Source organism: Pistacia vera, unplaced genomic scaffold (genome assembly GCF_008641045.1).
Source record: "Pistacia vera cultivar Batoury unplaced genomic scaffold, PisVer_v2 Contig124, whole genome shotgun sequence".
NCBI classification, from domain to species: Eukaryota; Viridiplantae; Streptophyta; class Magnoliopsida; order Sapindales; family Anacardiaceae; genus Pistacia; species Pistacia vera.
The window spans coordinates 1,305,990-1,319,477 of record NW_022195293.1 but is presented as its reverse complement, the minus strand read 5'-3'; the positions used below and the strand labels follow the sequence as shown (position 1 = coordinate 1,319,477).

Below are 13,488 nucleotides of genomic sequence, written 5' to 3'. Positions count from 1 at the left end.
AAGCATTGTTGCTTATAAACAATTTTCATAAGCCCGGACAACACCCCCTATATTTATGTTGTAAATTTAGGGGGACTAAACAATTTTCTTCATCTCGAAATTGATGGGATTAAAATATCTATCCATTTTAGTTTTAAAAAATGGATATAAAGAAATAAAGAATTAAAAATGAAATTGGAATTTGGAATTGGAAATTAGAATATGAATTAAAAATTGCAAAAACTAATAAAAATTAAAATGAGAGTAAATTGCAACAAAAGACGAGAGATTTCAATAGAGAAATGAGAGAATTTGGGATGTAAGGAGATATGAGAGTTTACGCCCTATTTATAGAAAAAAAAAAGAGAAAAAAAGAAAATGATCAAAAAGATCATTCCAACAATATAAAACAGCTACATTTCAAGGGTAATGAGTTTTTATACAAAAAACTAATAATTTATTTTTAATTTTTTTTTTTTGTCCAACTTGTCGGTTGACCAATAGATTGAAAACCCCCAACCCGGCGGTTTGGACGGGTTTTTTTTTTTAATATCTATATATTGGGTTGGCCTATAAAGGTAAAGCCCGCCCTGCAAGGTATACACGGGCCAGGTTAGGGTTGAATCCGATCAATTTGTTTCACCTCTAATTGAGCTTATCTATGGGAGTCAGAGCTTATTAAAATCATTCATATATATATATATATATATTTTGAGTTTCTTCAATTAAATTCTTTTTAATTCAAAAATTTCTGAATACTATTTCATTAATTTGATTTTCTTTATCTTATATTAAATTATTTAAATGCACATCTAAGTTACAGACTAATAAAAACATTTAAGAATGGGATCACGGGTGCTATAAATAACAGAATTAACCGTTAATCTCATTCCCCCGCCAAAATCCACCGAGCTCTCGCTACGCAGCGCCATGATTTTTAACGACTATTTTTTCTGAATCTTGAACCAACCCAACAATGGCGTCAGCAACCCTTCTTGTTCAGAGTTGCTTATTTGACTCCAAAAGTACACCTCAAAACATGTCGCCAAAGCACCCCAAAACCCCAAAAACTGATATTATCAATTCAAGAACCTCAAAATCGACCTATCTCCGTAAAACCAAACTGAAAACTTCGAAAACATGGGAAATTGAACCAGGAGTTCTCAAACTGACACGGGCTCTTATTGGATTTGTTGAATCTGGGTCGATGGATGATGCACTCTATCTGTTTGATAAAATGGATTATCTGGATTCTTATATATGGAATGTTATGATAAGAGGGTTTACAAATAATGGATTGTTTGAAAAAGCAATGGAGTTTTATCGTAGAATGAAAATTGAAGGGTTCAGGGCTGATAATTTTACATACCCGTTTGTGATTAAAGCGTGTGGCGGGTTGTTGTCGTTGATTGAAGGAGAAAAGGTTCACGCGAAGTTGTTTAAATGTGGATTAGACTTGGATATCTATGTGTGTAATTCTCTTATTGTTATGTACATGAAGCTTGGGTTTGTGAAGTCCGCCGAAAAGGTGTTTGATGAAATGCGTATAAGAGATTTGGTCTCTTGGAATTCTATGATTAGTGGGTATCATAGTGTTGGTGATGGTTTTAGCGCTTTGAGTTGTTTTAAAGAAATGCGAAATTATGGAATGGAATATGATAGGTTTAGTGTGATTAGTGGTGTTGGTGCGAGTTCTGTTGAGTATTGTGTAAAAAGTGGCAAGGAGATTCATTGCCATGTGATCAAAAGTGGACTTGAAACAGACATTATGGTTCAGACATCACTTATTGAGATGTATGGCAAATGTGGTGTGGTCGATTATGCAGAGAGGGTGTTTAATAGGATTATTTCAAGGAATATTGTTGCTTCAAATGCTATGATTGGTGCTTATGTGCTGAACGCTCGTTTTCTCGAGTTATTCACTTGCTTGAAAAATATGCAAGAGGCTGATAAGTTGAATCCTGACGCTATTACAATGATTAACTTGCTTCCGTCTTGCTCACAATTGGGAGCTCTCTTGGAAGGTAAATCTATTCATGGCTATGCCATCAGGAAAGGGTTTCTACCTCATTTAGTTTTGGAAACTGCTTTAGTTGATACATATGGACAGCGTGGGGAGCTGAAAGCAGCAGAATGTATATTTGAGAGCATGACGGAAAAAAACTTGGTAACGTGGAATGCCATGATTGCTGGTTACGTACAGAATGGGCAGAACGAGGAAGCCTTAGAATTGTTTCAGGACCTATGGAGTGAACCTCTTAAACCAGATGCAATTACATTTGCAAGCATCCTACCTGCCTATGCTGAAATCGCCACATTGAATGAGGGTAGGCAAATCCATGCTCTTGTCACAAAATTTGGACTTATTTCAAATACATTTATTTCAAATTCAATGGTTTACATGTATGCAAAATGCGGAGATCTCGAAACTGCTAGAATACTTTTTGATGGCATATTGTGTAAGGATGTCATCTCATGGAACGTGATCATTATGGCCTATGCCATTCACGGGTTGGGGAAGACCTCCATCCAGTTGTTTCTTGAGATGCAGGAAAAGGGCATAAGACCCGATGCGAGGACTTTTGCTTCCCTATTATTATCTTGCAGCATTTCTGGCATGGTGGATGAGGGGTGGAATTACTTTGACTTAATGAAAATCGATTATGGGATTGATCCCGGAATTGAGCACTATGGTTGTATTATTGATCTTCTGGGCCGCACCAGGAATATTGACCAAGCCAAGCGTTTCATTGAAGAATTGCCACTGGTCCCAACAGCCAGGATATGGGGTTCTTTGTTGACTGCAAGCAGAGTAAACAGTGACATAGTCTCAGCTGAATTTGCCGCTAGGCATATTCTATCATTGGAACATGATAATACAGGTTGTTATGTCTTGCTTTCCAATATGTATGCAGAAGCTGGGAGGTGGGTAGATGTAGAGCGGATTAAAAGTATTATGGAGAATGAAGGACTAGAAAAGACAATTAGCTGCAGCGTGGTTGAGGAAAATGGTAAAACTCACCGGTTTATCAATCACGACAGATCCCACAACAAAATTTACATGATTTATAATGTGTTGGACATTCTATCGAGGCATATAGGAGAAGACATTTATGTTAATAGTCTATGTAAGTTTAGTCCAGCAAACTTGATGATGAAAAGAGCAAAATCACCAGCGAATCACAGTGTAAGATTGGCCATTTGTTTCGGTTTGATTTCCACAACTATCCAAGATCCTGTTCTTGTAAGAAACAACACTAGAGTATGTGAAGCTTGCCATAGTGCTGCCAAAAAGATGTCAAAAATCACTAGAAGAGAGTTGATAGTGAGGGATCCTAAGGTCTTTCACCACTTCAGAGATGGGTATTGCTCTTGTGGAGATTACTGGTGACTGCAGTTATTCCACAAACACCCAGAGAAAATAACTTGTAGAAGTTTGTACAAATTACCCAAAACTATACATATAATCTCATTAATGGAAGAAAAAATTTCAAACCTTTTTTCCTTGGATATCTCTCAAGATTATCTGGACAAGTGTTTATCCTCATCTAACCCAACAAAGTACGAGGATGGCTACAAATTAGATGATTCAAAATGCATAGATAAGGGGCAACGAACCGAATAATAAAATAAACCGAATGGTGATCAAAAAACAGATAAGATTTAAAATGAGAACTTTGATTTGAAACCGCCACCTACGCAAATATGAAACTATTATGAACTTTCCTTAATAACATGCATGACGTATCATAACCCTTAATTAACGCATACTTAAACTAATTAAAGGAGTAAAAGACTTTTTTCCACCCAAGGTTTGCCTTAATGACCTTCACATCTAAAAAGTTTCAAACTACTACTTTTCCATCCAAAATTGATTCCGGTAGCGAAAATTCTTTTCGTCACCATCATTTAAATCTTCGGTCTCCTCTTTACAAAATCTCTCTCATTCCGACATTTGATTTCTCACCGATACCCAACTACTGCAAAGTTAGGGTTTCTTGTTATTAGTTGATTATCGGAATTTTCGGTTGATTCCGACAACAAATATTCAATCGATCACCACCATTCGATCTACCGGCCTCCACTCTACAAAACTCATCTTACCTTGACTCTTGATGACTCGTCAAATGTCAACTAAGAAAGTGAAGTGTATTTTGGTTATTAATGGAATATAAACTTTGGATAAAAAATTGGTATTATCGAACTTTTTGAGTGAGAAAGTGTGATTATGGCAAAGCTTACTCTTTATTAAAGCCAACACACTTTCAATTAAGGGCACACAAATACGCCAAGAATCAATGGGGAGATAGAATAATGCAACTATTAATAAGCACAAATTATTATGGTTTATTAATACCATAATTTTTCTTATAATAAAACTGCCTTACATAAATTTTTCTTGCTGGAAATTGAAAATATAATTGAAGAACACCTATCGTGTTCACCCACCATTCTTACAAAAGTTCGAGAATTTGAGAGCATGAAACTGAAAATGAAATGCCACCACAAAATAATTGATGGTAAACTCTAGAGGATGGTAGAATGATTAATTTATTTTGTTACGTGTCATTACCCCATCTCACTATTTATTTTATGTGAAATTTACTACCCGAAAGGCCAAAATTGACGGAGTCAAATAAAATATGATACATTTTTTTTAATAATTAGTTTTATACACATTTCAACTAATTCTTANAACTTTTTGAGTGAGAAAGTGTGATTATGGCAAAGCTTACTCTTTATTAAAGCCAACACACTTTCAATTAAGGGCACACAAATACGCCAAGAATCAATGGGGAGATAGAATAATGCAACTATTAATAAGCACAAATTATTATGGTTTATTAATACCATAATTTTTCTTATAATAAAACTGCCTTACATAAATTTTTCTTGCTGGAAATTGAAAATATAATTGAAGAACACCTATCGTGTTCACCCACCATTCTTACAAAAGTTCGAGAATTTGAGAGCATGAAACTGAAAATGAAATGCCACCACAAAATAATTGATGGTAAACTCTAGAGGATGGTAGAATGACTAATTTATTTTTGTTACGTGTCATTACCCCATCTCACTATTTATTTTACGTGAAATTTACTACCCGAAAGGCCAAAATTGACGGAGTCAAATAAAATACGATACATTTTTCAAAAAAAAAAAATCTTTTATTAAATATATTTTTTTTAATGACCAATTTTATACACATTTCAATTAATTCTCAAAATTCAAAATTATTGATAGATAAGAGTTTCAGAAAATTCACTTGAACTAAACCCAAATCTTATAATTTACAACTCAGAGATATAAGAAAAAATATATCACTATAAAAATCAATGAGAGTTGGTATTCAATAATTTTCTATGTTTTAATTACACGTCACCCCACCCAAAAAAAATTAAAAAAAGAAACTCACCTGAAAAAAATAATAATGAAATTGGTATTTACAAGTTGAATGAACCGCTAATCTACCAGTCAAACTTATAGCTTCCAAAATTGTCCATCTCAGTCAACTTTCTCATCATCTTCATCTTCATCCTCAATATGTCCATTCCAGAACACCTCCTTTACACTCCTAAACACGACGTCGTTTATCCAGGAAAAGCACTCACATTGACAGCAAAACGAGTCCCTGAGTTTCCCAAACAATCCTTTGTCCCCTGCCTCCGGGGGGCTCGACATGGGCTGCAAATAGGCCAACGCCGCGTGTTTAACAAGCGGGTTCTTGATGGGGATCTCGCTCCAGCTGGAGTTTTGCGTCGGTGAAATAATCGACGGCGGCGACGCCGGTAACAAATCCTTTAAACTTGTGTAGGTTGCGGGCTGTAACTTGATCATCTCTATATCAGAAATCTGATACCCTGTAGTTACTGAATTGATGTTGAAGCCGTTGGGTAAGAGAAAGGCGGAGTTCAACGACAAATCATTTGCTAGATTTGTGTTCGTGTTGGGATCTTTAATGAGATGCGTTTGAGCCATGGAAAGAAGGTGGTTTCGGTTGATTGAACGATCAATGAGAAGAAGCAAGAGAAACAGAAAGAGAGAGAATATACATATAAATATACATCCAAGGGGAACTTGATTTATCTGTTTGTGTTTTATTTATTATATTTGCTTGGGTTTTTGTCTTTGAGAGTGAGAGGGAGTTAAGAGTTTGAGTGTAAAGATGTTTCCTACTTAAAGTGGGAATGATGCTTTTGCAGTTGGTTTTGGTGAAGTAAAGGGCCAATTATTTTCGACAAATCTGTGGACTTTCACTAGTCAACAGGTTCCTATCTGGTTTAAGGTTATACTAAACATTCAAGTTCAACTGTAAAATTCTTTTTTTTTTTTTTTAACGTGATAACTTATATTTATCTCATATAAAGTCATTCTCTCCTATTTGGGTTCATACACCCAATGGTGGTGGCTGGTGGGAGACACCTCGGCTATTCTTCTTCTTCTCCTTTTTTTTTTTTAATTTTGATTTAGTTTTGTGACCGAAACTAGTAGGAGGAAATGGATTCCAAGTAAGCAAGAGCACTATTGAGACAATCCAATTACAACATCGATCTTTTTTTTCTTTGTCTTTTTTAAGTTTATAATTTAGGGGTGAACACCAATAGTCTGGTTCTGGTTTTGAAAAATTAGAATTGGGAATTCTGGTTTCTGTTCCAATTTCTATAGTGTTGGAATCGAAAACTGAAATCGACACCGGAACCGAGGTCCAGGTACTTGGTAGGAACTGAACTGAATTATAATTTTTGTAAATTGTTGAAGGTGTATTTGTCATTTTTAAAAAGTATGGGATAATTGAATTAACCTAGGTACCTAGAACCAAAACCTATGTTTTAGGTTTCGGTTTTAAGTTTCTAAGAACCGGAATCGACAGGTTCCGTTTCAAGTTCCGATTCCAAATCTTAGAAACTGGCTGGTTCTGGTTCCTTAAAAAAATACAACGTATCTAAAACCGCTCACCCCTACTTTATATGAAAGTTACATCAAAATTTCTGCAGGCAAAGATCATAACAATAAAATATGACACAAAAACGCACGTGCCTTCGTCCATGAAAGACTTTCTCTTTATAGAGATTGGTTTAATTATAAATATAAGCATATATTTCGTGTCAAAAAAGGTTTAATCTAATCGTTGGTTCCAAACTTACCGCATTGGTTTATCAAGGTTTACTTAAACACACTAATTAATTATATAAATATAAAATTAATTTGAGTGCATAAGCTGAAATTAATTCAATCTAAAACAAGTAATATATTTTGCTCTTTTTTAAGCAAACATATATATAACTTAATACCAACGTTTTCGAAATGATCTACTGACAAGTCTACAACAAATATTATATTTATATAATAAAATCACAAAGATAAGATTAAACTATAATAATTATAAAAATCCAGCAAATTTCTTGGTAGTTTACTTAAAAATTCAGTCAAAGACTGGAAAAGGTAAAAATCAAAGTCATCGTCCTCCGTAAATAAATAATAAATCAATCTATGCAAATTTATTTGATTTATTATATATTTATTTATATAAAAATTCTTTTAAAAGAAATGGGATTAGAATTGCTGATGTTATTCTCCATTCACTCTCTTTCTTTGTCTCAGTTTTATTTTACGTCCATGCAGAGAACGCCAAGCAAACCACGTATCGGTTGCGTTCATGGGACACGATGAACTTTGAAGACGACGCGTGGATGCCGACTCATGCACTCACGTAACCCTCATTCGACACATAACACGATTACTTTCGCAACACAACTAACAAAGCTTCCCACTTCTCACTTTCACTGTCAGTTTCACCACTCACACACATTTGTTTCATTCTTTTACCTTCTCCATCTTACTTTCTTCAATCAGTTTTCGATGCTTTTCTTTGACTTACTGTTGAACGTCAGATCACCAACGTTTCAGGTAGAGTTTTTCTTTTCTGGGTTTGAGTTGTTTGCTACTTTTTTAATGAAAATATTGCATTAATCTTCTATCCATGTTGTTAGTATCCTACTGATACGCAATAAATATCCTTCAATATGATTTGATATAGGTTACTAATTATACCTATTAGAAAGTGTATCTTATAATTCGTATTCATTTGTATCCTTAAAAATATCGATACAGATCCATACAACTTTATTAATTTAGGCCAAATGTCCAAAAAAAATTCGGGTTGGATCTGGGTCATCCAATCCAGTTCACTAAAACCTGGTAAAATTTACCCATTTTGCATGGAAAAAGTGAAAAGGAAGATATGTTGCCCATTTTGCATGATAATAATAATACAAATGGAGATATAGATATTGGCATTGACATTTATCTTGGAAATCATATGAATGATTGAGAGGAAATAATATAGATTCTTAATTTTGATTATGTAATACCATAATTTAAAGTCAATAATAACACAAAATTCGTTAATTAATCATGGGATGATATTAATTTTTAGAAAAAAATTATTATTTTATTAATTTTTTTGAAAAAGGCATATCTTATACGATTTGAAAAATTAGGTTTTCGGTACTTTTGACAACCATGCTTCTATCCTTTCTAGGTGTGTGTGTATATCTGTTTGTTTCTCTCTATTTTCCTTTCTTATTAATTTATTTGAAAAGAAGAACGTATTTGTACAATTTAGTAATAAACTGTGTGATGACTGCACCACGTGCTTGCTTAACAATTTTAAATTAATGAATGCATATACATAGAACAGCTTATAACCAGCAGCAAAACAGAATTGGCATGGTGTATTGTTCAGGGAAAAGGTTGGAATACTAAGGAAGTAAATTAATGCTATACCGTAAGTCATTTTATATATGTTATTTATGAAATTTTCTCCCTTTCATCTCTGTTTTTCTGTTTTTATAATTAATACATTCAATGTAAACTCTCTCGTTGGTTAGTATTTCCATTGTGATGCTTCCATTATGATGTGGAGCCACTATATCAGTGCTTCTCATTTATTTCTCTAACATTAATTGCCTAAACCTGGAAGTGGTAGAAATGTTTAAGGTTGTGTTCGGACTTCTGATGTTGCAGGCAGACTTCTGCAGCATTGATGGAATCCAATGATGCCCAATATGTGGAACTAGGGGAAGGTTCATCTCCCAATCTAGAAAGGTTTCAAAAAGTTTCAATTGTACCACTTGTTTTCCTGATATTTTATGAGGTTTCTGGGGGACCATTTGGTGTTGAAGACAGTGTCCAGGCTGCAGGTCCCTTACTAGCCCTTCTTGGATTCTTGCTTTTTCCATTTGTATGGAGCATTCCGGAGGCCTTGATAACTGCAGAAATGGGTACTATGTTTCCTGAGAATGGTGGATATGTTGTCTGGGTTTCATCAGCTCTAGGTCCCTTTTGGGGCTTTCAACAGGGTTGGATGAAATGGTTAAGTGGGGTCATTGATAATGCATTATACCCTGTTCTCTTTTTAGATTATCTTAAATCAGCATTCCCAGTTCTAGGAGAAGGTTTTCCGAGAATAGTTGCGGTTTTGTTTTTGACCTTGGTCCTCACTTACATGAATTATAGAGGTCTAACTATTGTTGGTTGGCTTGCTATATTACTTGGGGTGTTTTCCCTTCTTCCTTTTGTGGTTATGGGGATTGTGGCTATTCCCAAACTGAAGCCTTCAAGGTGGTTTGTGGTAGATTTGAATAATGTTAATTGGGGTTGGTATTTGAACACTCTTTTCTGGAATTTAAACTATTGGGACTCGATTAGCACTCTTGCGGGAGAGGTGGAAAATCCTGCCAAAACCCTCCCAACAGCTCTCTTTTATGCTCTAATCTTGGTTGTTTTCGGGTACTTTTTCCCTCTTTTGATCAGCACTGGCGCAGTTCCACTTGACCGGGAGCTTTGGTTTGATGGATACTTCTCGGAGATTGCTCACTTGCTTGGAGGTGTTTGGTTGAGATCTTGGGTCCAAGGGGCTTCGGCTCTGTCAAACATGGGAATGTTTGTAGCCGAGATGAGCAGTGACTCTTTCCAACTTCTGGGGATGGCAGAACGCGGGATGCTTCCTGAGTTCTTCGCCAAAAGGTCTCGTTATGGAACTCCAATAATTGGGATTCTTTTCTCTGCATCTGGCGTGATATTGCTCTCATGGTTGAGTTTTCAAGAGATTGTTATTGCGGAGAATTTCTTATATTGTTTTGGAATGATTATGGAGTTCATAGCATTCGTGAAATTAAGGATGCAACACCCCGCAGCACCTCGTCCATATAAAGTACCTGTTGGAACATTTGGAGCAATTTTGATGTGCATTCCTCCGACGCTACTAATATTGGTGGTTTTAGTTCTTGCTTCTTCAAAGATCATGGTTATTAGCATCTTTACTGTCGTGATCGGGTTTGTTATTCAGCCCTGTCTCTCTTACTCTGAGAGAAAAAGATGGTTGAGATTCTCCAGGAGTTCAGACCTCCCAGATATCTACTCTGCTTCTGCCCATTACCAAAGTAATGAATCATGAACTGTGAATGGTAATGCTACCAACTTCATACAGAATGCATATATCAGCAACAGTTTTGTGAGCTACTTTTGTAATGTTGTGGATCTGCTAATATGCTATTTCTTGAAGCTAACTGGAAGGATTAGAGAACTGATCTTATATAATCTGGATATTACAACATCAGTTGCATAACAAAACAAAATCTTTTTTCTGTTGCATAATACATGTCAATCACTCGAAGCATGCATTATATAATCTATATGAAAACCTTAGCTTAGTTTCAACAATGGTTTAATTTTTTGTATAAGTTATGTTGTCTTTCTTGCTCCCTTGACTATGGAATCGCTTGTCTCCTGGTTTTTTCTTAGATTTGCATGTGATAGGGAAGGGAAACGACAGCTGTTGAGTTGAGACTAAATAATTTGTTATCATTTCTTTAATCCAGCTAAGATTAAAATGTATTTTCCTTTGTTTTCATACTTGTAACTAAACATAATGTTGTATGATTCTCCATTGCAAACGCCTCTTAGATTTCTGATTCTATGTAGAAAGTTTGTCAATTTTGCACATGAAGGATTTGTTCAAGTTCAAAATGTCCAGATTACTGATGGGTAGGCTAGGTGAGGTGAGGCAAATTTGTAATGCATTGGCAAAATTTTAGCAAGGCCTGTTGTCCTCTTGCTGATGTCTCCATATATATTGCAACCAAGTAATTTTTGTAATCTAATTACTGTAACTAGAGAAATCCATGTGGCATTCACCCAGATGAGGAGCAAGAACAAAGAAGATCCCTTATTTATCACAACCTGTCACATTACTTTGACTCCTGGGAGAGCTTTTTATACTCCATTATCGGATATTACAACAGTTACTGCCTATAAAACATCGCTGTCCTTTTGGCATTTCTCTCATGAGTCATGACCCAGCAAGGGAAAAAGATAAAGAAGATGTATTGAAACATTCTCTCTCTCCTTCGGCAGTTGGGCAATTATAACCAAACTGTCTGGTTGGAGAAGGAAAGAAGAAAGAACATGGGTGTTAGTAGGAACTCCAAAGAGACTTCTTCAAAGACGAAACCTCGGAGTACCACACTTAAGTACCTGTTTGATCTAGATTCCAACTTTGGCAATAATCCTTCAAGTCCCAACAATGGCAAGCGCTCGTCTTTCGATTCCGAAAATGAAGAAATCCTGTCAGCTATCTCTATCTGTAGTACTGTTTTCACCTTCACTGATCCTGCAGAGTCTCCCTCGCAGCAGGAGCTCAAGCGCCTCAAGCTCAGTCAATTACTTGCTAGCACAAAGTCCCCCAAGAAGACACTGGATGATAGAATTCTATCTCGTCTAATCTCCATGCTGTCGACCAATCTCTTCCGGCCTCTCCCTCCGCCTTCAAATACCTCCATCATCTCGGAGTTAGCTGATGATGAAGAGTTGTTTTACAGTCCAGGACCTTTGTGGCCACACCTGCAAATTGTTTATGACATTCTTCTCAGGCTTGTTCTTGACATGGATCCCAAGACACTTCGCGAGTACATCAATCATCAGTTCCTTATCAACCTCCTATCCCTCTTTCAGACTGAGGATCCACGAGAACGTGACAGCTTGAAGAATGTTTACCATCGGATATATGCCAAGTTCACTTTCTATCGATCATTTATGAGGAAATCGATGAACGATATTTTCCTTCACTATGTTTATGAGACAGAGAAGCTTTGTGGGATCGGCGAGCTTCTTGAGATATGGGGAAGCATTATAAATGGTTTCACAGTTCCACTAAAGGAGGAGCACAAGCTGTTCTTGATGAGGGTGCTGATTCCTTTGCACAAGGTCAAAGGAATGCAGGTTTATCACAGGCAGTTGGCTTATTGTGTCTCTCAGTTTGTACAGAAGGAGCCTACGCTCGGCGGGGTGGTCGTTCGAGGCATTTTAAAGTATTGGCCTGTCACTAATTGTCAGAAGGAAGTCATGCTTATAGGAGAACTAGAAGAAATGGTGGAGAACATTGACCCAGATCAATACAGGAAGTTAGCCCTGCCTATATGTACCCAAATCACAAGATGCTTAAACAGCTGCAACTCACAGGTTAGCTCATAATAATAAATCTTCTCTGTCAACAGTTTATTTCATTTTCTTTAAAGGGCTTTTTCTGAAAAAAAAAGGGATTCCTTGATGTAAGCATCAACTTTCTCTTATAATCAAGTTATTTTCCGAGAACTTTTTCTCAATCATAAACAGCTTTGAATTTGACAACAGCTGCTAAAACTCAATTTTCCAATTGAATACTCTCTACTAGTCTTTTTTTTTTTTTTCTTTCTATATTTTCTCAAGAACCATATGGAAAATGAATGATCAACTCTTGAAAATATTCTCTCCTACCAGATTCATCATCTTGAAACTCATGACATTGAGGCCAAAGAACATAGAATCTGTGAAACCGGCTTATTTTGCATTTCTATAAATCCTTTCATCTTTAAGCTTTGTTGGTTTTTTCAACATATTTCGAAGCTCGCAAAATCCTCAAGGTTATATCTTTCATTTGCATATTATAAGTTGACATATATTTATATATACTCCTATAATCTTTCTACCATACATTGCTTTTGATTCAGGTAGCCGAGCGCGCGCTATACATATGGAACAATGAGCAATTTGTAAAGATGGCACAATCAGCACTGGAAGAAGTGTTTCCAGTGATAGTGGAAGGCATGGAAAGGAACCTGAAGCTGCACTGGAGCAAGAGTGTGAAGCAATTGACAGAAAATGTGAAGTTGATGCTGGAAGAAATGGCTTCGAGTTTATACAGCAGATGCCTACAAGACATAAATCTTAGAGAATCTGAAGCTCAACAAGAAGAGATCAATAGGAAACAGAGATGGGAAAGAATTGAAATGGCAGCATCTCTTAATGGAATACTCCAACAAAAACAATATATATGTGTTTCTCATTGAAGAACAGAACACAATATTTTGTTGCTGGCATATAGAAGCTAATATATACTATAACAGAAGCCTTCTTTTTATTCGTATAAATTGTGCCATGTCCAACCTGGTCTTCATGTGAAATATAATG

At 35.9% G+C, this 13,488-nt stretch overlaps 4 protein-coding genes across 4 annotated transcripts; 3 read left to right on the top strand and 1 right to left on the bottom strand.

Moving 5' to 3' along the window:
• The first annotated feature begins 882 nt into the window (after positions 1-882).
• LOC116118358 (pentatricopeptide repeat-containing protein At4g35130, chloroplastic) lies at positions 883-3,441 on the top strand. The gene has a single exon (XM_031404348.1). The coding sequence runs from the start codon at positions 956-958 to the stop codon at positions 3,368-3,370; it is 2,415 nt and encodes an 804-aa protein (XP_031260208.1). The 5' UTR covers positions 883-955; the 3' UTR covers positions 3,371-3,441.
• A 1,864-nt stretch (positions 3,442-5,305) lies between these two features.
• On the bottom strand, positions 5,306-6,113 carry LOC116118425. The gene has a single exon (XM_031404416.1). It carries the CDS (start codon positions 5,956-5,958, stop codon positions 5,485-5,487), a length of 474 nt encoding a protein of 157 aa, XP_031260276.1. The 5' UTR covers positions 5,959-6,113; the 3' UTR covers positions 5,306-5,484.
• Positions 6,114-9,013: 2,900 nt separating this feature from the next.
• LOC116118055 (probable polyamine transporter At1g31830) lies at positions 9,014-10,438 on the top strand. The gene has a single exon (XM_031404037.1). The coding sequence runs from the start codon at positions 9,026-9,028 to the stop codon at positions 10,436-10,438; it is 1,413 nt and encodes a 470-aa protein (XP_031259897.1). The 5' UTR covers positions 9,014-9,025.
• A 968-nt stretch (positions 10,439-11,406) lies between these two features.
• LOC116118415 (serine/threonine protein phosphatase 2A 57 kDa regulatory subunit B' epsilon isoform-like) lies at positions 11,407-13,455 on the top strand. Its single transcript, XM_031404408.1, has 2 exons — positions 11,407-12,501; positions 13,029-13,455. The coding sequence occupies exons 1-2, from the start codon at positions 11,449-11,451 to the stop codon at positions 13,365-13,367; spliced, it is 1,392 nt and encodes a 463-aa protein (XP_031260268.1). The 5' UTR covers positions 11,407-11,448; the 3' UTR covers positions 13,368-13,455.
• The last annotated feature ends 33 nt before the right edge of the window (positions 13,456-13,488 follow it).